Source organism: Manacus vitellinus, unplaced genomic scaffold, assembly GCF_001715985.3.
Source record: "Manacus vitellinus isolate BGI_N305 unplaced genomic scaffold, ASM171598v3 scaffold_16_pilon, whole genome shotgun sequence".
NCBI lineage: Eukaryota > Metazoa > Chordata > Aves > Passeriformes > Pipridae > Manacus > Manacus vitellinus.
In genome coordinates, this window is record NW_021939189.1 from 13,665,859 (window position 1) to 13,689,865 (window position 24,007).

Below are 24,007 nucleotides of genomic sequence, written 5' to 3' on the forward strand. Positions count from 1 at the left end.
TAGGCGGTCTGACATTGCTCCCGCTGGTTTACATTGTCGAGGTCTTTTCTCACAGATATACAGAGTCAATTAGATTGGGAAAGACCCCTGAGATCATCGAGTCCAACCTGCGACCGAACACCACCATGTCAATCAGACCATGGCACCGAGTGCCACGTCCAGTCTTAAACACCTCCAGGACAGCCCATTCCAATATCTAATCATCCTTGTCTGTGAAGAAATTCTTTCTAATGTCCTCCCCTGCCGCAGCTTAAGACTTAAGGCTATTTTTGCATCTCTGAGAGCCAGGCCCAAGCCGTGGAGCTCTTGCCTAAACCCCTGGCACCCAGGGAACCTGGAATTGCCCTGAGCCAAACTACCCTAGGCACTGCACAGTCTGCAAGTGCAGAGAACATACCTTCATCTTAGGATGAACACGTGGAAAATCACGTCACTAACAATGAACAAATGTAGCAGTACCTGTACTGGCAGGGAACCAGAGTCTTTTGTCATCTTTCAACTTATCCAACCTGGCTCCTCACGACCTGGGTGACCTACCTCTGTCATCATCTGATGAGAAACTCTTCCCTTTCTAAAGCAAACAAAGACCCCTCAGCCCTTTGGACTGTGACCCGGGCAGATCACTAAACACCCAGGTAGCACCTCCTCAGCAGGGCTCAGACAAGCCCGTGCCCGTTACCACACACACTCCCACTCTCCTCCCACAGGTGAACTGGGTGCTCCGAGGAAAGGCAATCTCAGCAGCAACATCAGCTTGTGCATGTCTAAAATCCATTGCAGGGTATTAGCTATGAAAAGTCAGATGAGTGTCTGACAAATAGACAAAGTGGCACTGGGCAAGTGTCTTCATATGAACAGGTAGGTTTACGTGGGAAAACAATGTCTGTTATAAGATCAACTGAGAAAGTTTAGGAAAAAAAACCCAGATCAACTTTGGGGTTATTTCAAAAGAAACAACCCTATTCTGTTTCTGGATTGACCCTCTGAAAACCCAACATTTTGACTCCTTTCACTCAGCCTTGCCTGTAGCACTCTTCCAGCACAAGTTTAGACGCTTGTCCAAATTTCAGTTCCTGAGTGACAGCCAAGCAAGGAAAATCTGCCAAAGTTACAGCAGCCATGATTTCTAGGTCCACTTGTTTCTGGGATTGAGCATAACAATGATTAGTAAATTGTTCTCAGAGTTTGCTAGAAGAAGCGTGTGCGTTTGTGGCTGTCAAGCACAAATACCTGGTTTTGCAGTGCTGTCTCTCATACTCTGCTACAGTGTACAAACCAGGTCAGACAGAAAGCATCAAAGCCCCAAAAGCTCATGTGTCTTATCTTTGCTGTAGAGTCTTTAAGAAGAACTATCCTAAAGTCCTGTTTAACAAAGGCTTTGTGTGAATATTTTATTAGCACATTACTTATTATGCTTTTTTGTGAGACATGAAAACTCATTAAATTCCAACTAATGTGCCATTTCAATAACTTTGAAATTTAAAATAATGCCCTTTTGAAATATACAACAGGACATTGACATAATCAATTTGTTATATCATGATTTTTAAGTAGCAGAGTGTAACACAGCACTGACTCATTTTTTGTGTGGAAAGACCACTGACTGTCCAGAACAGCAGTTACAACACAGTCAATGCCCAAATCCATAAATACATGACCTGCTATGAACAGATCTGAAAGACAGAATTTGTGTTTCTAGGTTTGTTACCCAGAGGCATCCATACAGTAAGGTAAGGTCTATGTGCATTTTCAGTGGGATCAATAGTTATCTTCAATATTCCAGCAAGATATCTAGCAATTCACTCAAAATAGAATAATTTTAAATTAAAGTATTCTTTTACTTAAAAACAGAGGAACATAAATCACAACCTGTTTGCTAACAAACATTCCATTCTTATGCTAGATATATATCTCCACCATTTAATATTTTATGGTCTTACGCCATTACAAACTACCAGTGGAAAACAACTCCTCTGAAAGCAAACAATTGATTTCTAGTTGCAGAGAATAACTTGCATTTGAATCATCTGAGTGCAATGGAACACTTTGTATATCCAGACCATTAAAAAGATATTAATATTTTATCTCATTATTCCATCCCAATAGTGAGTTCTCATCTGGTAACAAAGACATTTGACTTCTCTTGCCATCTAAATTAACCTTCAGTCTCATGTAAGATCAAAAATTTACAAACTTTAAAAATATTTTCCATCTCTTAGCTTTTGGCATTCATTCTGTTGGACCCAATTTATGGTTTGAATTTTATATACATTTCCAATATTTGCTTTGTGTCTTCATCACAGATGCTTTTTAGGCCAAAGAGAATCCATACACCATAATACTTTGAAAAAAACCCAAAGCCATATTTGTTCTTAAAGGAGGAAATTATGGAGATTTGTTTCAGAATTCCGAAGGGTTATCATAATAATTTTTAGTTTAGGAATATATATTAACTATAGTCATGGTTAAGTGACAAAAGCTAGGACATCAACTGACATCAAAGGATGTTTTATGTTACTAAATATAGGATGTGCTTTTGCTACAGAGGATTTTAAATTGAATTGGATACATTATCTTCACTGGTCTTCCTTTAAACGAGAGGAATCACAAGTCATTTTAACTGCAGTTAAACAAAAAAATGGATGCAAATGGAGGAAACAGATTTTTGTCCTATTGTCTTTTGTTCTACTGAGTCATACAATAGAAAATGTTGTGAAGCCTTCACAATGTCACAGTGACAGGTAAATGGAAAACTGCATACAATGGTGAATTAATGGAAAAAATTTGTATTTCTAGTGAGTCACTGCTATGACTAAGAGAAGTAAACACCTATTGGTAGCCCAGTAATCTCAATTTCTCTACTATCATGACAGTGACTCACTAATGAGACTAATAATTAAAAGCCCAAGACTTAACACTCTTCTTGGTTCTACTGTTATGTCCAAATACATGCTAGATCCTTTTCTTAGTACTAGATTTCAAACACCACAGTAACAAGATGCAAAACTGAGACAAAGATGAAGGCCTAACTTTTGGAAGCAAGAACTTCAGTCTGGTAAAAGCCACAGAGCCTGGCAGCTGTCTCTGCATCACATTGCAACTGGGCTGGGTTAGCTCACACTCAGGTTTTCAACAGCCCCTTCCTGCTCCTTTTCATTCTCAATTCTCCAAGGTCACAGCTTCTGTTTTCCTCAACTTTTCTTCTTTCCCTTAAAAGCAACATCTCTTCTGTTTGGATATGTGTGCTTTGTGGGTTGCCTGCAGCCAAGCCGCTGCCTCCAGCTGTCTCAAAGCCTGCACCTCTACCTGTCCCTTCAGGATGACAGCAAGGTGTGACCATCACCCAGGGACAGACCAGATGTGCATCAGAAATTCTCCACTCAAGTAGCTTATTTTCAGGGCAAACTGCAGACGAAATTTAACACTGCTCTCCAAGCGAGGGTCTGTGTTCCCAAGGCATTAACACCTGCCCTGGGCCAGCTCCCTAGTCCCTGTCTCCCAGGAAAGCTGCTGAGATTTTCAGCTCTCCCAAAGGAAAGCTGTGAGAAGGGGAAGATATAAAAAATGTTTTTTCCTAATTTCTGTGACTGGTATAACAGTTTACAAGCAATTTCTTTTGGAAATTTCTCTGTCTTGATGAGCAAACTTGCATAGTAAGAAGAGCAACTGAAGTGGAGGTGGAAAGTCACACTCATGTTGTGCATATGCATTTGAATGAAGTGGTAAACACTTGTCTGAATCACCACCGCTCAGATGTCATCTTTCTCTCCCTATTTTCAGCTTGAGGGGGAGGAGAGCTGCCAGAACAGAAACCCGGAGGTGCTGAGCTCCAGTCAACTGCTGTCATGCTGTTCCCAGATTAATTATCCACCAGTGATCCCATGGTTAACACGGTAATTGTGGATATTTTTGCTAACAGCTCAACCCATCACAATGTTACAGAAGTAAGATCTTTCCGGGGATGACACAATTGGGTTTTTCTTCTTTAAATACCTTGAAATTATCATTCTCCATATGTGTATGAAGTAGTACGTGCTATTTGCTTTTTGTCAGTGCCTAAAACATCAATAAGACCAGTGGAAGCTACTGTTCTGACTTGGAGCATCCCTCATGCACTCCCATCTTTCCACATCTCATTTTCACACAAGATGCTCCTTCTTATAGTGTCTCTCTCATTTCATTAGGAAACTGGGAATAGTAAACAGTTGTCATTATTGTTTGGTTTGAACTACTTCTGAGGGTTTTTTAATATTCAAATACTTTTGAGGACACAGATTTCCAATGTGTCATCTTTGGTCCATTGATTGGCTTCCAGTTATCTTGAAAGTGTTGTCACTGGAAAATAATTACTGATAAGGCCAAACTACACTTAATAGCACACCATCCAAGAAGTGTCCACACATCTTCAGGTCTGGCTGGCATAGAAAGTAATCTCATAAGAAAGTACTCCTAATAAACAGGATGACTGTCAAGGATGTACAGCTGTAAAAGGATACTTATTAGTGATGAGTAAATTGTTCTTACAGCTTGCTAGAAGAAGTGTGTGGGTTTGTGGCTGAAAATTTTCTTCTAACAGGCATCACCTAAATAGGTAGTGTGGATAGGCAAACTTCCAATGATATATAACTTACCCTAATCCATAGAAAAGCAGGTTATTTAAAAGGAAGCTGACAGCAGAGAAAAGATGAGCCACAGGGACAAAAATGAACCTTTTTAATGATTACAGAGCTGAGGTATTACCAGATATAGAAATGGGTAGGCAGGCCCAGGAAGAACAGACTCAGGAGGAGGCATGACAATAGATATGCAAATGTTCCAACACATCTGAGTATTTACATCACTAGTAGGATATCTCCTAAAGCACATAGGATATATCCAAAGCACATAGCAGGAATGTTGTGAGCTATCAGGAACTATAATCACTTGGTTATGTATTCTGCATTGTATCAAGGTGGTCTTTTATTTGGGGTATTTAAACACTGTAATCTGCATGAAACTGCTGTCTTTTTACCTTTCTAAACAAATTTTTCCATGTCCTCAGTTCACCTCTGACTTACTTGATCTGGTCTTGCTTAGTTTTTATTTCACCCTTTTCTCCTTTTTTACCAAGCTGAGTAGGAAGAGCAAAAGAGACTGAAAGATTTGCAATTTCATCAGCTAATGTTAACAATGCACTAGGAGGTGCTGGTTTGTTATAACAGCAGTAACAAAGGTGCTCAGATTCTGTGAAGTAATGCACAAAATGCCCTTTGCTAGAGTGAGCACTACAAAGCAAGAGAGGACAGTGTAGACAGTCTGACATCCCTTCAGATCCCCCAACTGTGCAGCACTGAATGGGCCTCAGAGCTACAGGCAGATGTTGCCTGTGGAAGGCATTTCAGTCCTTTGAGCTATTACAGGATTTTCTCACAAGAAAACAACTCTGCTCATCACTTCAAAGCTCAAGCAGAAGGAATGTTCACATGAGAACTTCTTGCTGCTCTTTCAGATAAAGGCACGGACACTCAAGTGGCATCACCGCTGGCAGTGAGTGGGAGCTGCCTGCAGGCTCCTCTGTTTTGGTGACCTGGCCAAGGTTTCCCTGCAGCAAGGGGATAAACACAACACAACACAGGGACAGCACAGGCCTGGGCACATGCAAGGTAATTTTTAACTGTTATGTGGATCCCCAACTCAGAAAAACCTTAAGCATACAGTCAGGTCACTGCTCATTCCTTAAGTTTGGAATCACTTTCCAGAGTTTCTCCACAATTTGTAAGCCTCACTATACATTTTTTTTTCTATTTTGTCTCCTTGCCCAAGCTTAACTTGTATCATTTTTAAGAAAGGGATGAGGGCAGCAAGATCCAAGCACTGGTTAACTCTGACCTAACACATCAGAGGACGCCTAGATAATTACAAGTTTGCTGTCAAATGAATCTGATAGCCATCAAATATTATACTTAAACTTTACCTGAATGAGAGCAGCCATGCTACATAGTCAGATCCAGTTAGGTTTACTCAACCCTCCAGCCTTGCTGCACATGCTGCCAAAGTGAGGTTGTAAGGGAGCTCCAGAGGTGTCCTAACCCAGCTCCCTGTACTCCCTCTACTGCTCCAGCTTCAGACAGAGCTTCTACTTCTTGGGTCTAGCAGAAAACCTTCACAGAGGCAGTTTACTCTGCAACCACCTAATAATGCAGGGCTTCTTTCTCTGGAGAAGACAGTGGTACCAATTACCTGAAACGACACGAACCACCAGCTAATTTGACACAAGAATCCCTTTCACATTAGAAGTGCAATTCTGTTACCAGAGTACCAGCTGCATTCATATATACAGATTTGTATTTCTGGAGATGTAAAAATATTTCAAAGCAATTGTTTAGAATTTCCTCTGGATGTCTTTATTAAGGAAGTAAGCGTCTAATCTTTAGAAACCTACAAAGCTCACCAATTGAACATTTTGAAGCCTTTAGTTCCAACATTCCTATCTTCTTAATTCTTTCCTGCTAGGACATTCCCATTTACAGATTTGTTTGCTCTTTTGACCGTTTTTATTAAACATTAAGGCAAATTCTTTCCAGCCTGCAGCTGAGAGGTTCCAATTAAAACCTGTTATTATTTCAGATGAACAATAAATTTCTAATATAGCCTTTTATATCTCCTACATTATATTCCATCTCATTCCTTGGGAGTTTTTAATTTGCATTTTTTGTGACTGTGGAACATGAAATTGTGTTTCTGAATTTTTCACTGAGAACTCTTTGTAAAGCATGTTAATTTAGAATCCAGTGAGATATATTAATAGCATTTCCTCCAAATTAATGTCTGATTCTCTTTCACTTATGTTATCTCATGTCTCCCTGAGAATTCTTTTTCTTTGTTGATGAACCTAAGTGATTTTGTGCCACCATCAAATCTGCCAGCTCATCTCAGCACCTCTGTAGTCTGGGATGTAATCTGTTAAACAGTGCTACCTTTTTGGCATGAAAACCTGAATATTTATCCTCACCCATTTTCTCGTGGCCAGTTTATGCTCTGTGCCAATGCTTTTCCATCACTGGAAAATCCCATCCATACAGACTGTGCTGGCAACAGTGCTGGGTTCACATACAATTTTACAATCCAAACAAAGGACTCCACAGATCAAAACATCGATTTTCCCCTTTATGTCAGCAAGCCAAGCCACATTGTAACACTGCAGTTTAAGAATGCCTTACTAGTATGGGAAAGCAAAACCAGGCAACACCAGCAGTGGGTTGTTGTGTCACAAGAGCAAGAGCCATCACAAGGCATGGAACCAACACCTGGACCCTAAGACAGACCACCCAAGGCACCCCAGAGAGGAAGATTCACCTTCACGCTCAGCTTGAAGTGTGTGACTTGGCTCAGCAACTGCAGGAAGTTGGTTTAACTGGGCAGCTCTCATCTGTCATCACACAAACTAGAGAACTGTGTATTTTAGGTCAGACTTAAAAGCACATTTTCCATGTAAAGAAAAAACTCCAGAAATAATTTTAATATAAAATGTTTTTATTGTTTTTGAAAACATTTAAAAAACAATTTTTGAGCACTTTCAATAAAAAAAATAACTGAAATGCTACTGCAATATTCAACTACTGTAGTTTCAGCAGTACAACAGACAACAAAACACCGGGGAAGAGGGGAGAAACTGGATTTCCTGCACTAAATGAAAATGTGGAACAGGGATTTTTCTTTCCTTACGGTGCAGTAAATAAAGCACAGTATAGTACAAGACTATTATATGAACCTCAGATGCACTGCACAAGAAACGCTTTCCTTCTTTTCAGTTCAGAAGTCAGTGCTTATTGCAATTATTTGCAAATTATTTACTTCATGAATTCTTATCATGATAAAATGATGCAAAAATGTTTTTCAACACCAGAACAATAAAAAATAATCCAAGAAAGGAACATATTCAACAATAACTAAGCTGAATTAGTTAACATAAAAAAGTAAATAACTTGTGAATAACTATGCTCACCTGGTTAACACTGAACCAGCTTCAATACAGCAAAAGAATAAAAAAAATAAAAGTGGTTACAGGAATATATCTAGTACTGTACAAGATTAAGTCATTAACACTCATGCACGTTTTGTGATCATGTATTAACATGGTGAAGCAAACTAAACTTAATTTTTCCTGCTGCAATATTCTCATGTAAGAGAATCAAAAATAGAAATATCTCATTGAGATCAATGCACATTGCTACATAAGACAATTTCACCTGTCACTTTTAATGACATTTTGCCTTTTAATAATGAAACACATTAAAAAGTTTTTTTTTTGTTTTGCCTTTTTTTTTTTTAATCTGTGGGCCGTATTTGTTGCATTTATCCTAAGGAATGTGCCTGCCACAGGTTCAACAGAATTTTAGTGCAATATATGAACCCAGAAAGTTTGCTGGACTAACCAAGCAACCAAATTTAAAGTGTTTGCTGCAATACTGTACACAGGGTACAAATTCACTAGTTTGTATACTTTAGCAAAAACTGCTATCAAAATAATTTATTTCTCATGTTAGTAGGAAGCCAATAATGTAAACAAGGGGTCAGAACTGTCTCAAATTCTTAAGTTTTAGAGTATCTGACAAAGACAGGCTTCCATTTGTTAGAATCACAGAATTTTCCTTTGGGTATTGCATACTTTGGTGTGCAGTAGTGCTCTGTCTCAATGTACTGTAAAGAACTAACTAGCACTAAGTACAGGGACCTAACATTAATTATAACACCAACACACAAACATCTCTAGAATGATACATACCAATGTACAAAGCTGTGCCTGTGCCTTGGATTTTACTTGAAACAATTCTTATAGAATTTAATACTTTTTAAACTAAACGTACTTTTGCTTTAAACCCACTGATTATAGAGTATTTCTGCTAATTAAGTCACGTTAGGCCCAATGTAACGCTTGTATTTAAAAATCATTTTAAACGCACTTTTAAAAACCTTTGGTGATGGCTGCATAATTTAGAACGCATCAGCTTTAAATCTACTCTCGCTTTTCTGAGAAATCTTTGTAAAAAAAACTAGTAGTTGGGCAAAACCCTTCTTCCCCCAGGCCCCCCTCAGTCTCGGTGTGAGTGAGCCGAGGTGGGGCTGAGCAGCACCTGTGCAGCTTCTCCCCACAGCGCAGGGCTCGGGTCACGGAATCAGAGAATCTGCTGAGCTGGAAGGGACCCTCCCCCCTCCATCAGAGTAGGTTTCACCTATTCACAGTAGTGCTGGCACTTCACACAGGGTCAGGAAACAGAAACAAAATGGTGCTGAGTGTCTCTCAGACCCATCCTCTCAACCAGGGAGAGAGGATGTGCAGCACAGCTCTGGCAAAAGGCCATGGGCGGGTCCAGTACTCCAGCCCTGCCTTCAGCAACTTCAGTCTACAAGAAAAATGGTTCAGGTCTTACTGACAGACACCTGGCAGGATAACAAGCAGAAGGCTACCACACAGCTTTTAGTCTCCTCCCCATTTCTTTAACAAAACTTAAAAGAGTCACTTGGTCTTAAAGCAACACACACTATCACACATCCCCGCACTTCCAGGAGGGATCGGAACTCTCCGAGTTTGTTTCCGATGAAGTGGCAAAACTTCTGATGCGAGCACAGTGAAATCAGGCCCTCAATAAGGTGCTATAGCTTGGCACAACTGTTTGTCCCTGCAGAAGAGGCCACGGACTGGTGATGAACTGGGGCAAGAGCAAGAGCACCTCCAGTGCCAATGCAGCAGCACAAGTTGTATCAGCACCGCCCAAAAATCTGACCAGTACTGGGATCTCGAGTCATTCACAAAAACTGAAGAAACAGAAGACCACCAAGACAGTTGTAGGAAAACACTAATCACATGAAAAATATGAACATCATTCCCTTAAGGAAATCTATGGTGGGGTTACTGAACCTCCCCTTCACAAATTCATGATCACTCATTCAAAGTAATGCAAATGAGGAAAATTTTTCCTGCTCAGTTTTCTGCTTAAGGGATGGTATTGTGGCATACTAAGTGCACCACTTCTTTTGTAAAAACCTGCCTCTGCAAGTCCTCTTTCTAGCATCAGGGCCATGGCTGGTTAAGTACCTCTCTCTTTTGATCATCAGAGAGATCCACACCATGCTGATAAAATAAAAGGTCTTTTTTGGTTCAAGTGAACTAGTGAGGCAGAAGTCTAATTCTCATTTTCCAGAGGGGCAGCTAAGGACTTAAAAAAATTAGATTCACCAACCCTGTCAAATCACTTTTGAAAATGGAGTTCAGGCTTCTAAAACAGTAAGCACTTTTAAAAGAAGTTTTACCAAAAGAAAAAACACGTCTTACTGTGTATCTGTAAAGTGCCTGGCAGTATTATGGCTCTGTATGAAATATTTTTAGATCAACCACATTTTCTAATATTTTAATAATCTTTTGTTTGAGGGAGAGTGAGCAAGAAGGACAGAAAGGCTCAACCTACTGAAACACAGAGAAAATAACATCTTCCTACACCCTCCACTAGGTGAGGAAAGAGCAAACGTGAATAAACCAATCTTTAAAAACAATATTTTAATGAGCTCCAGCAGCTCTTTATTTAAAAAAAAAAGAGGGAAAATATGTTCCTTCTCTAGCATTGATAAACAGTACCTATCACTTTAAAATAGGGTGTTATGCCTAGATTAAATCTCAGTGCTTAAAATCTTTTTGCATGAATTTTACCTAGTATAAAAACACTGATGTAAGAACTAAAATATCAAGTATGTAATGGATATTAATGGATAAAATAACTACATAGATTTATTTCTCTTAAATAAAAAAATTTAGTGCATCTTTCTTTCCTTGATCATCCCCGTTAGCTTTTCCCATCCCTGTGTTTTACGAGAGATGCCAATGGCACCAGTGCTACAGAGATTTCCCACAGTTCACCACTGAGCAGTGCTCCAGACAGCTACACAATGATGAGGCACCTGCAAGTCACCTGGTCCACTTGTACCCACTCCCCACCCCTACCTACCTGCAGGCACCCTGCATTTCAAACCTGAACAACAAAGGTCAGTAAGGATCATCTACTAAGAAGTAACAACCAGTACAAGGTATGGAAAGCCTACTAAAGAGCTCGACTTCAAACCCCCCCAGAGCATCAACCATAGCTGTCATTGCTGGCTGGCCATTAACCACTTCTTTATTTGCTAAAACAAGAAATGTTGAATGGGAAACACTATAAAGTTCAAATTTTAATACTGGCTCTTTGATAGCCCATCACCTTCAGAGATTTGTTTAAAATTGGTAAGACTGCCTTTTCCTTGCTGAAGAATGAGCAACAGGTACAGCAAACTTTTTTTAAAATGCCATAATACATAGCAAGTGTTTCTGCTGCAGGAGGCACTTCCATTAAGACAAATACAATACGTCTGTCTTTTAGATACAGTGTGCTACATACATATTATAAAACAAGATTAACCCAACATTTCAACAGCAGGATGATCCTTACTCTCCATCCACTCAAAACCTGATGCAGTCATTGAGTTAATGGATTCATTGCAGATTTGTTGAAACAAGGGGTCATTTTTTAATTCCTCCAGTGTAGCATCATCGTCTTGTCCCTGCTGACGACCTGGATCAAACAGTAGATTTGTGTCTAAAGTGTTCAGATCGTTAATGCTGCCTGAGAGCTCGGAAGACAACCTGATGTCGCTGGGAAAGACAGATGCAACGTTATTGAGATCTGATGCCACCTGATTCACCAGCTGCTGGTTTGTTGGCAGACTGTCCTCCCCTAAAAGGTCTTTTACAGTGCTGCTAAAATCTAATTGCTGCTCTCCGATGTCTGATTGTGCTTGGTTATCTCCAGAAGAAAAACTGATCTGATCGGTGCTGCTGTTTTTTGTGAGGTAATTTGGTGTTTGGAATTCATAAACTGAAGTGCTGGAATTGATCATACTTTGTGGGTTGGCACTAGGAAAAGCGGCGGATGTCTCCAAAATCTGAGTGAGATTCATCCTGGCTGTGTAATTTGAGGGCATGTTGTTCATTCCCAAACCTCTCACTGCATCATCGCTATCAGAATCAAGTTTGTTTAACAACACATTTGTTATTTTTTTAGTGTTTGTTTGTTTCTGAAGAGACGGGAAGGCCGTCTGCATCATCACAGTCAAGGGGACTGACTGGCTTCTCTGTGCTATGTTATTGGCACTGGTGTCTGCATGGATATTAGCAAATACATTGTGAACTTCAGGAGTTACTGGACTTCCAAAGGGTGTCATATTAGAGCGTGGTATATTTGACACGGGATAAACAGTGCTCCCGCTGAGATTGCGCTGGCGATGGACAGCAGGGCTCACACTCCGGCATCTCAGGCTGTTGTTGAGAGAGGAACCGGTTCCTTTGTTGTCCAAGGGAGCAGGCACAGCAAAGCCCTCCTGCTTAGTGGTGCTGCTGACAGGGGCTGCCTGGTGCTGCACAGGCGACACCGGAGTCACGCGGCCGAAGTGAGTGTCGTGGTGGCGCGGCTGGGACTGGTAGGACTGGCCGGGGACGGCGAAGGCGTGAGGTTTCCTGAAGCGATCTTCCACCAGCTCCTGGTAGCTCGTGAGGATGCCGTGGTTTGCGACCGAGGAATTGCTCACACCGCTGTAGCCGTTGTTCATCCACTCCAGCTTGGTTTTGTCGGGATGGGTCGCCATAGGCCGCTGCATTGGCTTCACAGGACTGCTTGATATAATGCTGGCATCGTGGTAAGCCATGCTGGAGCTGATGGGAGTAAATGCAAACGGGTTTCGGCATTCCACAGGACTGGGAGGGACACTGCTGCTGCAGTTTGAGTGTGGTGTGCCAATGGGCGTGTGCCGGCTGCTCCCCAGAGCACTGTCCACGGGAGTCGTCTGAGCCAGCCTCGAACAAGGGCTCTCTCTCGACATGTTCTGAGATCCAGCAATCATTTCAGAGGTGGGTGTTGGAGTCGGAGTGGGGGTGGGAGTGGGGGTGGGGGTGGGTGTGGGAGTGTGAATTGGAGTGCTGTTGTTGTGGATCGAATGGTAAAAGTGCGTGTTGCTTGGGTGAGATGACACGGGAGCTCCTTGAGCTGCAGTCTGACTCTGAATTGCCATTCCTAGACAACCACCATAAGGATGGGAATTATTCATGGACATTTGCTCCTCCATGAGCACCAGCTCCTCCACAATGCTGTCCTGGGTAAGGTCATCATCAAATGAAAAGAAGTTTTCATTTGATTGAGGGACTGTATGCTCAAACTCTTTCAGCTCGGACTGCAGAGGTAACTGATTTGAAGACTGTGCTTGTATTTGACTCAAGGAGTCCTGGATCTGGCTCTGTAGCTGCTGGCTGTACACATCCTGCTGTATCCCTTCGCAGTGCACCGGCTCCCACGCAGATTCCTGCAAGTCACTGGAGCCAGAGTGCCCAGCCATAGTCATAACACTGATATCTTGCTGCTGATCACAATTCACAGATGCAAAGTCAGAGGTTTTGGTGATATGGTGCCATGTATTTGGGTTAAAGCTGCCATCAGATTTTGAATCATTTTCTATGATAAATAAGTTTCCTTCCAATTTTACTTTTATATCTGGAGATGATGCTGATGCAAGCTGCTGTTCTAAAGTAGGATCACTCGTATTTAAACTGGTGCTGTTTAAGGAAAGGTCTGTTGCTAAGTTTGCTGCAGCTGCAGAAGGTACAGGTACTGTCACGGGTACCGTGCTGGGGACTTGAGCAAGTGTTGCTGTACTGTCACTGTTAGCTAGTGATCCAACCTTCAGAGCCTTCTTAACACTGTTTGCTTTTTGACTCTCCACAGCGTTACCAGCTGAAAACTGCTCCACTAGTGGTTTCTTTACAGGTGGTACCTGGGAATCCTGAACTGTGGAAGGTTGTCTCTTTCTTGGACTTTTAGTGCATGTTTTATCTTTAATCGTAGACTCACCAGAAGGAGGTGAACTGATGCTGGTGCTGGACAAGTTTTGACTGGCAACTGTGAGCTTAAGAGTGCTTTGATTATTGCCTGCTGAAGAAACTGGTGTGATCTCATTAGGTTGTGTTTTATATTTGGTCCCTGCTTCTTCAGCTCCCTGATCACAGCCCTTACCTGGTTTTGCCTCCATGACATCATCAGTTGAAACCTTCAAGGCTGCAACCTCAAAATTAATTAGCTGTGCAGGAGGCAGGTCAGGGGTTGCCTTTATGGATTTAGACACATCGGAACTCTCTTGGCCCTGTACTGAGTTCTCATCCAGCAATGCTTCCGGTTCCATTTTGATCTTGACTGCAGGAGCAGCTACAACAGTACTAGGCTTGGATCCTGGAGACTGAAGTGAAACCACAGACCCATTTTTGATCTGAGGACCAGTCCGCCCTTCTTCCGCTGCTCCCGCACTACCGCTGACCGAAGGCGTCTGTTTGACGGGCACGCTGCTGCTGCTCGGGGCGAGAGATATTGCTGTCATTTTCACCACGTTTAAGGAATTCACGTGTGGAGCTGGCACAACAGTCTTGATTGGGCTACTGGTGAAGAGCACCGTGGTGGGAGAGCGGATGGTGAGAGCACTGGTGTTTGCTGGCTTCGGTAGGATCTGCGGGTAGCGATGCCGGGCAGAGCGGTCCCCGACGGGGCTGGCGGGAACGTTCTGGGGAGTCTTTGGTGGCTGCTTGACTGATTGCATGTGCTGAGTGACCACCTGAACGTTGAGCGGCAGGACCTTGCTATCAGACGATCCCATAGGACTTGGAGACGTCACCAACTGCCTGGTCCTTGGCACCTGGACAGAGGAAAAAAGAACAGGTGTGGCATTGAAGCAGCAAGTCCCCAAAGCCCATGGACCACCTCGGCCCCAAGCATTTCAAAGGTGAAGGACTACACAACTCAATCACCCAAGCCAGTGAATGTCAGCTCGAAACAAAATAAGCTCTTCTGCTACATACAAGACATTTTCTACTTGTCTGCCTAAAGACTGGTAGATATGTAACCTCTATTTTTAAGGCACAGGGCATTGGTCTACACACTACTCTGCACTTCTTCCAATGAAAGGGGCATTCTCATAAAATCCTTTACCACGTGGGACAAAAAGACAGACATACAAAGGCTGAAGAGGAAAGGATGTGTTCAAAACACTGCTCATTGTTAAGGTTTCAAAAGTGAGTTAAATACAAACTATCAGGCAGAAAAACTGGCTTACCTGTGGAAATCAACAGCAGAGTGAACATCTGAAAAACAACCAAGCTTCCCCCACTGCCCAGCCCAGTTTTGTATGGCCGAAAGACAAAAATGTTCCATACTACAGACATTCACTCAAAAATAAAATTGTAGCTGTCAATAAATGCAGTGGGCCAATAAAAGGCAATTTAGATTCCATATTAAGACCTCAGTGACTCACACAACTGGTGTCAGCTCTCTCACCTGGTTAAACTTCATCTAGCTTAAATCCCCCTGTCACAATGACTTCAAAGACAAACTTGGCCTTTGCTATGTGATCACAATTCTGATGCCTCCATATCCATCCTGTGACTCATGTGTATAACACAGCCAGGACAGAAAAGCATCAAGGGACCCTTTGAACAGAAACTGTTCTTCTAGCCCTCTGACACCACTTAGTTACTGTCAGTGTACAACCTTCTCATCAGGTGGTTTCTCTAGAGAATTGCTGGAGAGCATTACCGGAATGGGGCTGGGGACAGCTGCCACAACAATGCCAATAGGTGGAGGAGACAGGATGGCGGGACTTCCATTAGATATACTGGTCACACCGTTGGTTGTGGCACCTTCAGTTTTCTTTGCTGGAGACTCTCCTGGCAAAGGAGACTGCAGTTTCTGTTCCTGCTGCTTCTTCTGGATCTTACGCTGCAGCTGCTGCTTGGCATCAACAGGAGATGGCAGAGTTTTCACTTGTGGTTGAAAGGAATTACTTTCAGCAGTAGGTATAAAAGCTGAGGGCTGGGGGATCCCTTTTATTCCTGAATAGAAAAGAAGAAGGATGAATTAGAACCAAACATACCCTGTCTGCTGTGTTGCCACTTCTGTATTTAACAACATAGAATACATGGCAGGCACCTCCACAACCTTTCTGGGAACATCTCCTTCATGAGGTACTCCCACCCACAGTTTACTTCCACATTTGTGGCAAAGTCTGTTAGACAAGCTGGGCATTAGCTGCTAAAATACTAAAGTACCGGCCTTTTGTTTCTAGTAATCCCAAATGGCAACTTCTGTGTCAGCAAAATCTCAACCCAGTGCACTTCACTAAACTGGCAGCAGAGGGCGGCGGGTACGTTTCAGATAAATCTTTAAAATCCATTATCTGCTGCGGTTTTGTTTTGTTACTTGTGTCTAAGGCATCTTTAAATGAAAAATGTTTCCAGAAAGTCACAGAGGAGCAGCTCTGAGCAGATGATACTATCTAATGGCCAAGGCATTAAATACAATGCATCTAATATCAGAATGGATCAAAACCTCTGTGTGGTCAGGGATAGTGGTGAAAGAAGGGCAAGAAGAGAAGTGTCCAGGGAAAAAAAAAAAGAGAAGAAGGGAAAGTTGAAAGAACTATGGAAATTAGAATGGGAGAACATTTTTTTCTGGAGAAATTACTTTGCTGATCACAAGCAAGTGGTGCTTCCAGGGAGAAAAACAGTGCAGCTGGTACTAGTTTCTTTTACAAAATCACATCACAATTATGATCTTTGTTTGTTAACAGTCAAAAGGAATAGCATGCTCTTTCAATGACCAAATAACCTTGCTGAACTGCCCCTCTAAAAATTCTTTAACATTGTTTCATTTACACTTTGAGGTTACACAGTTTTAAAATACCTCCTAATTATAAATTAATCAGCATCATTTTACTACGTTACTAATTTTACTAATGCTAATCCCAAGTATTTGGTTTTAGATGCTCAGCACTGCTTAGGAACTGTGATCTGAACATATTTTGCTTGATAGGCCTAGGCAGTACTTTCCAGAGGCAAGTCTGGGGGCATGTTGTGCCCCTGCATTTCCCTTCTCATCCTTTATTTTTGTCATTTACTTCATCCACAGCCACCAAAACACACTTAAGATGATTAGGTGACTCATTCTGAGCATGCAGAAGGAAACAAACCACACAAAAAAAAATCTGCTCTTGACAGAAAATTAAGACAGACAATTGTTTCCAAATTAGGGCAAGGTATCAGACAGAAACACAGCTACACCAGCAGTCTGTCTACAAACCAGCACTGTAGCAGCACCAAACTCCTGATCTAGCCAGGTACATAAATTCAGCAAGTACTCACACGCCCCAAAGTGCTTTAAAAAACCAGGTTCCTCATGGGAGAAATGGGAAAATCACAGACTAAACCTGAGACCGCTGCTGATTTTCACATCTTTACCCAGAGTACCAGCAAGAAGAGTGATTTGCAGCAATGTGACCTAAATCACATAACTGCATGCTCAACGCTCAGAGTCATGTTTAAAGTTTGCCCTGAAGAGAAGCCCCTCCTCAAACCAAGATGTTTCTACTGTTAATAGAAAGATCCCCCATCTCAACAATTGAGCATTATCTCATTACCTGCTGGTGCCCCTGCCATTACTGTTAAAGCTGCCATGGACTTGGTACCGATATAGTGACTTTTTACAAGGAAACGAGCCAGTTCCAAGACTGTGTCAAAAGGCTGGCTCAGCACTTTCTGGGCCCATTCACAAACAAGCCGGCAGGCCGCAGAGATGACTTCCTCATCAGCACTCTGCAGCTGCCCAGATGGCTCTGCTCCATCCAACTAAAACAAACAAACAAAGGAGGAAAGGTTACTTTGATTATTAAGGGTCATTGAGGCACAAAAACAAAAACAGAGCAAACAATCATCAGAATCACAGAAAAAGTTAAGTATGTTCACGGTTTTTCATGAAGTTGAGAGAATGAGATCACATCAATGTAATACAAAATTAAATGTCTCAGTGTTAAATCTAGTGGTTGTTTCCAAAGACATCAGATGGAGCTGACACCTCTGGAAGAAACCGCAAACAGAGTCCCAGTATCTGGACCACCAACAGTTGATGCTCCCTGTATCCAGAGTCTTGTCAACTCAGCAGTCACTGCTACCCAGGATCTGCTTCTTTCACTGGGATATCTCTTCCCTAGCATTGACTTGAAAAAATAAAAAAAAACAACAGTAAAATCAAAACAGAATCATGTCTTATGGGTGGCAAAACTGTGGAAGTCTGCTTCACCTCCTGAATTAGTTTAATAGCACTGTACAGAAAAAACAGCAAACAATGATTCAGAATATAAGGATCATAAAGAAAAATCTTAAAAGCTACACAGCTCTTCACTTTGTTTTGAAAACATCAGAAAGAAAAACAGTGTAATAAATGTTAATTTTCAGAAATATACATATATATATATAGAAAGAAGCAAATATGTATCATACCCCATCTCCAGTCTTATGAAAGTCAAGGTTGGGCAGTGTTGGCATATGCACAAAAGCCTTCTTCCTCAGTCCACTGTAGCAATATGTGAACAACAATTAAGGTTTAAATTGTGTCCTTGTTAACTGGGAGATGAGAGGGAAGGGCAGTAATTTCTCTGATAACTCTCATAAGCTTTATAAGCAAACTCAACACAGAACTAAGAATTACTGTCACTAACATGGTCTCACAGCCAGAATCAAAGGCCTGTCAGTGGCTGTGTTCTGGGCAGGTCCTTGGGTTTCTCCATCTGTGCAGAGGTGCTGGGTGTGATGAACTGCACCTGATCACACAGAACAACGACTAAACCAGGCCAAGCAGTTTCAATTAGCTACTCAATATTCAAATCATTAACATAAATTTGGACTAAGCTCTCTTCCTAAAACAGGATGGGAGAATCAATTTCCAAAAGTTAATCACTATTAAAATACGCAGTCCCAAATTTAGGACCTACTTTATTTCCTTCTCCTAAAGGACTACTTCCACATGAAGTTCCCCATGACAAGGATAAAGTGTCTGATGAGGGCATGTCTTCCTAAGATTTCACACAATGTTTGAGGCACTCTCTCCCCGTGATAATTTTTCTTCTGTAAAAATATGAACACAAAGACCCAGACTGATCCCATCAAATCAGTACACAAAAATACACTCCCTCCATTCTTTGCACTCGTTTATAGGTCTAAATATCAAATCAGCCTTTTTCTAACTCTCCACAGAACTACTCTGGGAGTTCACATATGGTGTCTCTTCTCTGTGACACACAAATCCTTTTCAGAATCACTAATTTTTCACATTCTGTAAAGATGTTTGTATTTCTCTTTCCTAGACCATGGAGTTTGCATTTGCTTGCATTAACCTGGATGGAGCATGATTACAGTAAAAGAAATGTAAGGAGCCTGGGTATTACAGTAAGTGTGAGACAAGGTCATATTTTAATCATTCTATATTAGAAACTTAGGAAACAGAACTTAAAGAGATCCCTTGGGTCAAGCTACAATTACATCATATGATTTCTCCCTTAACACTTCTCTAGCTTTATCCAGAACATGACTACTAAGTTTCGGATTCCACTGCTTGATAACCCAACACTGTATTTTAGGCAACAGTTTAACTGACACACATCTTCTCCATTTACTACAACATGGAAGGTTTTCTTCCTCTATAGAAGACAAGTAACTCTGGGTTGCCTTCTAGCATTCAATTCTCTCTATAAGCACATGCTTCAAGTGAGACCTGGCAAAGGGCAGTATTGCAGCACATCCCTATCATCACTGTTAGTTCTTTGGAGTGGTTTTTAATCAGAGCCTACAAGCACCTCAGTGCCTTTTAGTCTTTTCATGCTCTCCCTTCCCTGCTTTACTGCAGTGGCTTTGCCTGCCCAACACGTCAGGACCCAGCAAGAGCTGACCCTGGGGAATGCAGCAGGTATTACATTACTGCACAAGGGTTTCTAAGGACTCTCAAGGGAAGGTGTAATTCTCAACTTGGAAAAGACAAAATTGGTGCTGATGAAAAAACTGCTTTGAAAATCACTAACAGTTCTGGTTCCTTTATTCCAATATCTCTCTTTGCACTAAATTATAAAACTTCTTTGATTCCTTGCTGCTGTGACAACTGAGCGTCAGAACCTAAATTTAAGTACTTGTTTCCAAAGTTATATCTTGCAACACAACACTGCCACAATTAATAATTTTTAAAGAATGTTGGAAAAGTGTCTGCATTTTTTATTTAACATTACTTCCACATTTAGCTGGTAGTTAAGCCATAACGACAGATGTTCCCCAGGCAAGTGCAGAACAAGTCACTGAGAAGTGTTCTAGCAAAGGATATTTTGATTTGCCTCTTGTGCCCAGACGACGGGCCTTCATGTTTGGAAAGACATTTTTCATGATCTTTCCAAAGTCAGCAGCGCTTAATGGGTGGTAGCCAAGATTGTCACAATAGCTCCTGCAACAAAGAAAAGAAAGCGTGAATGGAATCAAAGTTAATACAAGAGGCCAGCCTACATGCTAGACCCCATCAAAGGTTTTCAAAAGAAAACACTTATATCCATCCATAGTTAGAATCACATTTAACATTAATGAAGCTATCCACAACGAATTGAGTGCATTAAAAATGTATAAACAAGAGCTATTAATACCATAGTTTTTGCCTTGTTCTTTACTGAGTTCAAAGACAAGTCATGTGGAGACATAACAAGCACTGGCATTATCTAGAGCACAGTTAAGATTTACTCCACAACTTAGTTTGAAGCATATGTTTCAGTTCACTTATTTTAGGACATAATAGAAACAGAGATGCTGTTCTAGCAAGAAGCACAGCTTGAGTGTAGTAAGGCCTGAAGTCCTGCAAGAATATTTGAAAAGCAGTAGTTAAGTGCAAGTGCAGATATGTCAGTGTCCAGAGAAAGATTCTGCCCATACAACCTCAATTAATTAGACCTTAAGAGAACTACATTTAAAACAGACTTTCCCAGGGAACCAGCTTCACCTTTATAGATGTAACACAAGCATGTACTGAGGACCTAGTCCTCCTACCTCTGTACCACTACTGAACTATGAGAATGTTTGATAACAGACACCCCTATATAAGTCCTTATATTACTAACAGAGATTCCAACTGCTGCTGCCAATGAAGATCACCATGTGGCTAAGAATACCACCTGATGATATAGGGGAATAAAGAAACAAAAGGTAATTATTTTGCCAAGTTTACTTATTCTAGTAAAACGAGTTTATCTGCCTTCAGTTCTAAAAAATAGTAGAAGGAATTTTGTTTCAACATCTGAGACATTTAAAAAATATGTCCATGAGGCAGAGAACAAAAATCATTGATTTTGCTGCAAAAGGTGAATGTTCCGGAAAATCACAAACCTATAAAACAAAAGAGGAAACCATGAACTGCCCTGGAAGGTTTACCTGCACCACAAGGGCTTGAGGCTGCACAAAGACAGGAACGCCCTGCGCTGTGGCACAGACATTGATGTGCTCTGCCCTGAACCGCACCGTTAAAGCCTTCCCAGCCACAGAGCCAGCACCAGACAGCAATGACCTCCTTTCCCATGAGAAGTCCTACCAGCAACACACAGAAACAACCTGCCTCTAAAAAGAAGAGGTGACTGCACACGATCCACTGTGGGTATCAGCAGGAGTGCAGAAAAAGAATGACTTCATACCCCACAGTTGCCTGCTATAATCAGGTACACACACGCAAACAAACCTCTGGAAGGTCAGGCAGACAAAGAAAAAGCAGCAGTCTGAAACAGATGCTTCATCCCCAGCATCACCCAGCAACAATCTGCATCCAAGTAGGCCAGTCAAAATGTCTTCTCTGCAAGCTGTAGCTCTACAGAAAGCTGTATGTATTTCTTGAGATACTTCCACTGCATTTACTTTCTGCAAAAATGCTAGTTACTACAGAGCAAGTATCTGCTGCTTTTACCCTGGCTGTATGTTGGTATCCTCCCCTTGAAAAGCACCACCACAGATGTAATGATTGTGATGATGATCAGCAGGAACATTTATGCTTTTTGGTTCTGACACCCCCTGCAGAGCCTGTGTGCACCCAGCCACCCCAGTAACCAAGGCCACTGTCCAAACCAGGACATGTTGCCTACAACACAGTCAGGCATCGGTCTAGTTTCTATATGGGACATCAAGAAGCTTCATATCCAATTTATATACCAACACATTTCATTTCAACATATGTCAGTCACAGAAGCTGGATTCTGGATTATGTCCCTTTGAAGTTATTACAAAGGAATTCTTCTCCCGCCTCACTGTACCCTCTTAGGAATCAGATGTTGATTTATGTGTGATAAATAGATCTCTGCGCGCTTTTTGTCCCTTGCATCTTGCCAAGCCTCAGTGGATTTAAACTCTACTCTGAAAATTCCTAAAAGGTGGTCTTTGTTGCTCACTGATGCTGATTACAAGACTTTAAGTCTCAACTAGCATGCAAAGGAGAGCTCTCTGAATTTCTCTGCCAGGGTCAGCAGAATCTTTGACTGAAACTCAACAATGTCAGCAAAATAAATTAAAAAAACCCAAAAAACAACCCAGCAAAACAACAGGTTTAGGGACCTACCAATCTATCAACTTCAAAGTTAAAATTACTGCCTCCCTTGGAGAAAATAAATAAATAAAATAGGAATAAAATTATCTGCTCCTCAAGTCTAGCACATCTGGTGTAAGACAATCACTTGCTAGCAGCAAAAACAGTTACACGGTCCCCTCGTATCCATACTGGCAGCTCCTGCAAGCTTGTGATTTCTGGGCTATCAGTATTATCCTGGAATTTCAGTTTCCAGACAGATCATCCCACATGGCCCCTCCCCCTCCTGGCTTGGCCGAGAACCCTCCATGTCCATCTGTGGTCTCTCATTGACTTGACAACATAAACCAGGAGTCTCTCCCCTGGAGCTCTTCTCTCTGCTCCTTGCACTCTTGGCACATCGCTGAGCCCAGGAGCTGTCTCGCTGTTGGAAGGGTGGGTGGCAAACAGACGGGGGGGAGGGAAGGTCTACACAGAGACAGGAATGACAGCGGACACGCGGTCGCTTTGTTCCTTTGTACAGAGCTCCCCTACACAATAACCAGAAAAGGCTTATTTTTTTTTTGTAAGATCTATGAATTGAATGTACTCCAGACCTAAAAAAACACTAGAAGTGCACCTGAATTAAACCACAAAAAAAAAAATTAACCCAAAAGCTAATGAAGATGGTCAGGGTATACAGCCCAGCTTACAGCTTCCTGGGCAGAAAAAAAACCCATCAGGAATAGCAAATGATAAAAAACCTACAGAATGAAACAAAAAGTTCTTGGTTTATCCACTCTAACCAAAACAAGTGGTCCCCAAAAGAAACCAAGAACCTTAGGAAGAGGTAGGCTCTCATTAAGCTGACGAACAACGCTGGCACAGAAATGAGCCCTAATAATCAGGTAGGATGGAAACCGGATGTCTGAAAACCAACAGAGAAATGAAATTGCAGGTCAGACTCCCAAGAGCGGGGGGCAGAGGTGGGAACAACTGCTTTAGTTGAAGTTTGATTGGTTTTCAAAGGAATATATAGGTAGTTGCTTATGACCTAAGACTACACTTTGCAACACAAGAGAGCCCATCCTGTTCCTATCAGGGAATTTTATATAAAAACACTGGATAAGCACTATCAAACAATATTTGTATGTACCTTGTGTCCTTTAGGTGCTTAGTAGACACAGTATTCCTATACCTACTGCCCTCTTCTGTGTTAGCTTCTGAGTATTCCTCTAAGTTGCTGGTTAATATTCCTGACACTTAGTGTACATAATCTATGCATCAGGTGGCATCAAGTGGCCCAGCAGCCAGTAAAGCAAGGATTAATGATTTACAGACTAAAGGAAAGAGATACGGGATGACTCCAAGACCTCCTAATCCATATTAAGCGTATCAAGTGAATCTTCAGGGCACCAAACTTAAATATGAATGACTTTCTTCCCTCGCGTCACAGCAGCAGAAGCAAGATAAGAGGACTCGAGTGTTTACTGAAGGCTCAACAAATCGTTTTATGGGCAAATAGGGATTTTGCCTGCATAAAGACTGCAGGACTGCACTTGGACTTG

General features: G+C 41.7%; 1 protein-coding gene across 3 annotated transcripts in view; it reads right to left on the bottom strand.

Moving 5' to 3' along the window:
* Positions 1 to 7,491: 7,491 nt before the first annotated feature.
* The window catches only part of RFX7 (regulatory factor X7), a 71,520-nt gene continuing 55,004 nt past the window's right edge, over positions 7,492 to 24,007 (bottom strand). For all 3 annotated transcript variants that reach the window (XM_018069783.2, XM_029958696.1, XM_029958697.1), the window contains 5 exons: positions 20,238 to 20,354; positions 18,371 to 18,455; positions 17,512 to 17,719; positions 15,633 to 15,928; positions 7,492 to 14,736 (listed from right to left, as the gene is read on the bottom strand). In XM_018069783.2, the coding sequence (XP_017925272.2) occupies positions 11,422 to 14,736; positions 15,633 to 15,928; positions 17,512 to 17,719; positions 18,371 to 18,455; positions 20,238 to 20,354 (4,021 nt within the window). In that variant the 3' untranslated portion in view covers positions 7,492 to 11,421. The remainder of the gene's footprint in view (positions 14,737 to 15,632; positions 15,929 to 17,511; positions 17,720 to 18,370; positions 18,456 to 20,237; positions 20,355 to 24,007) is intronic.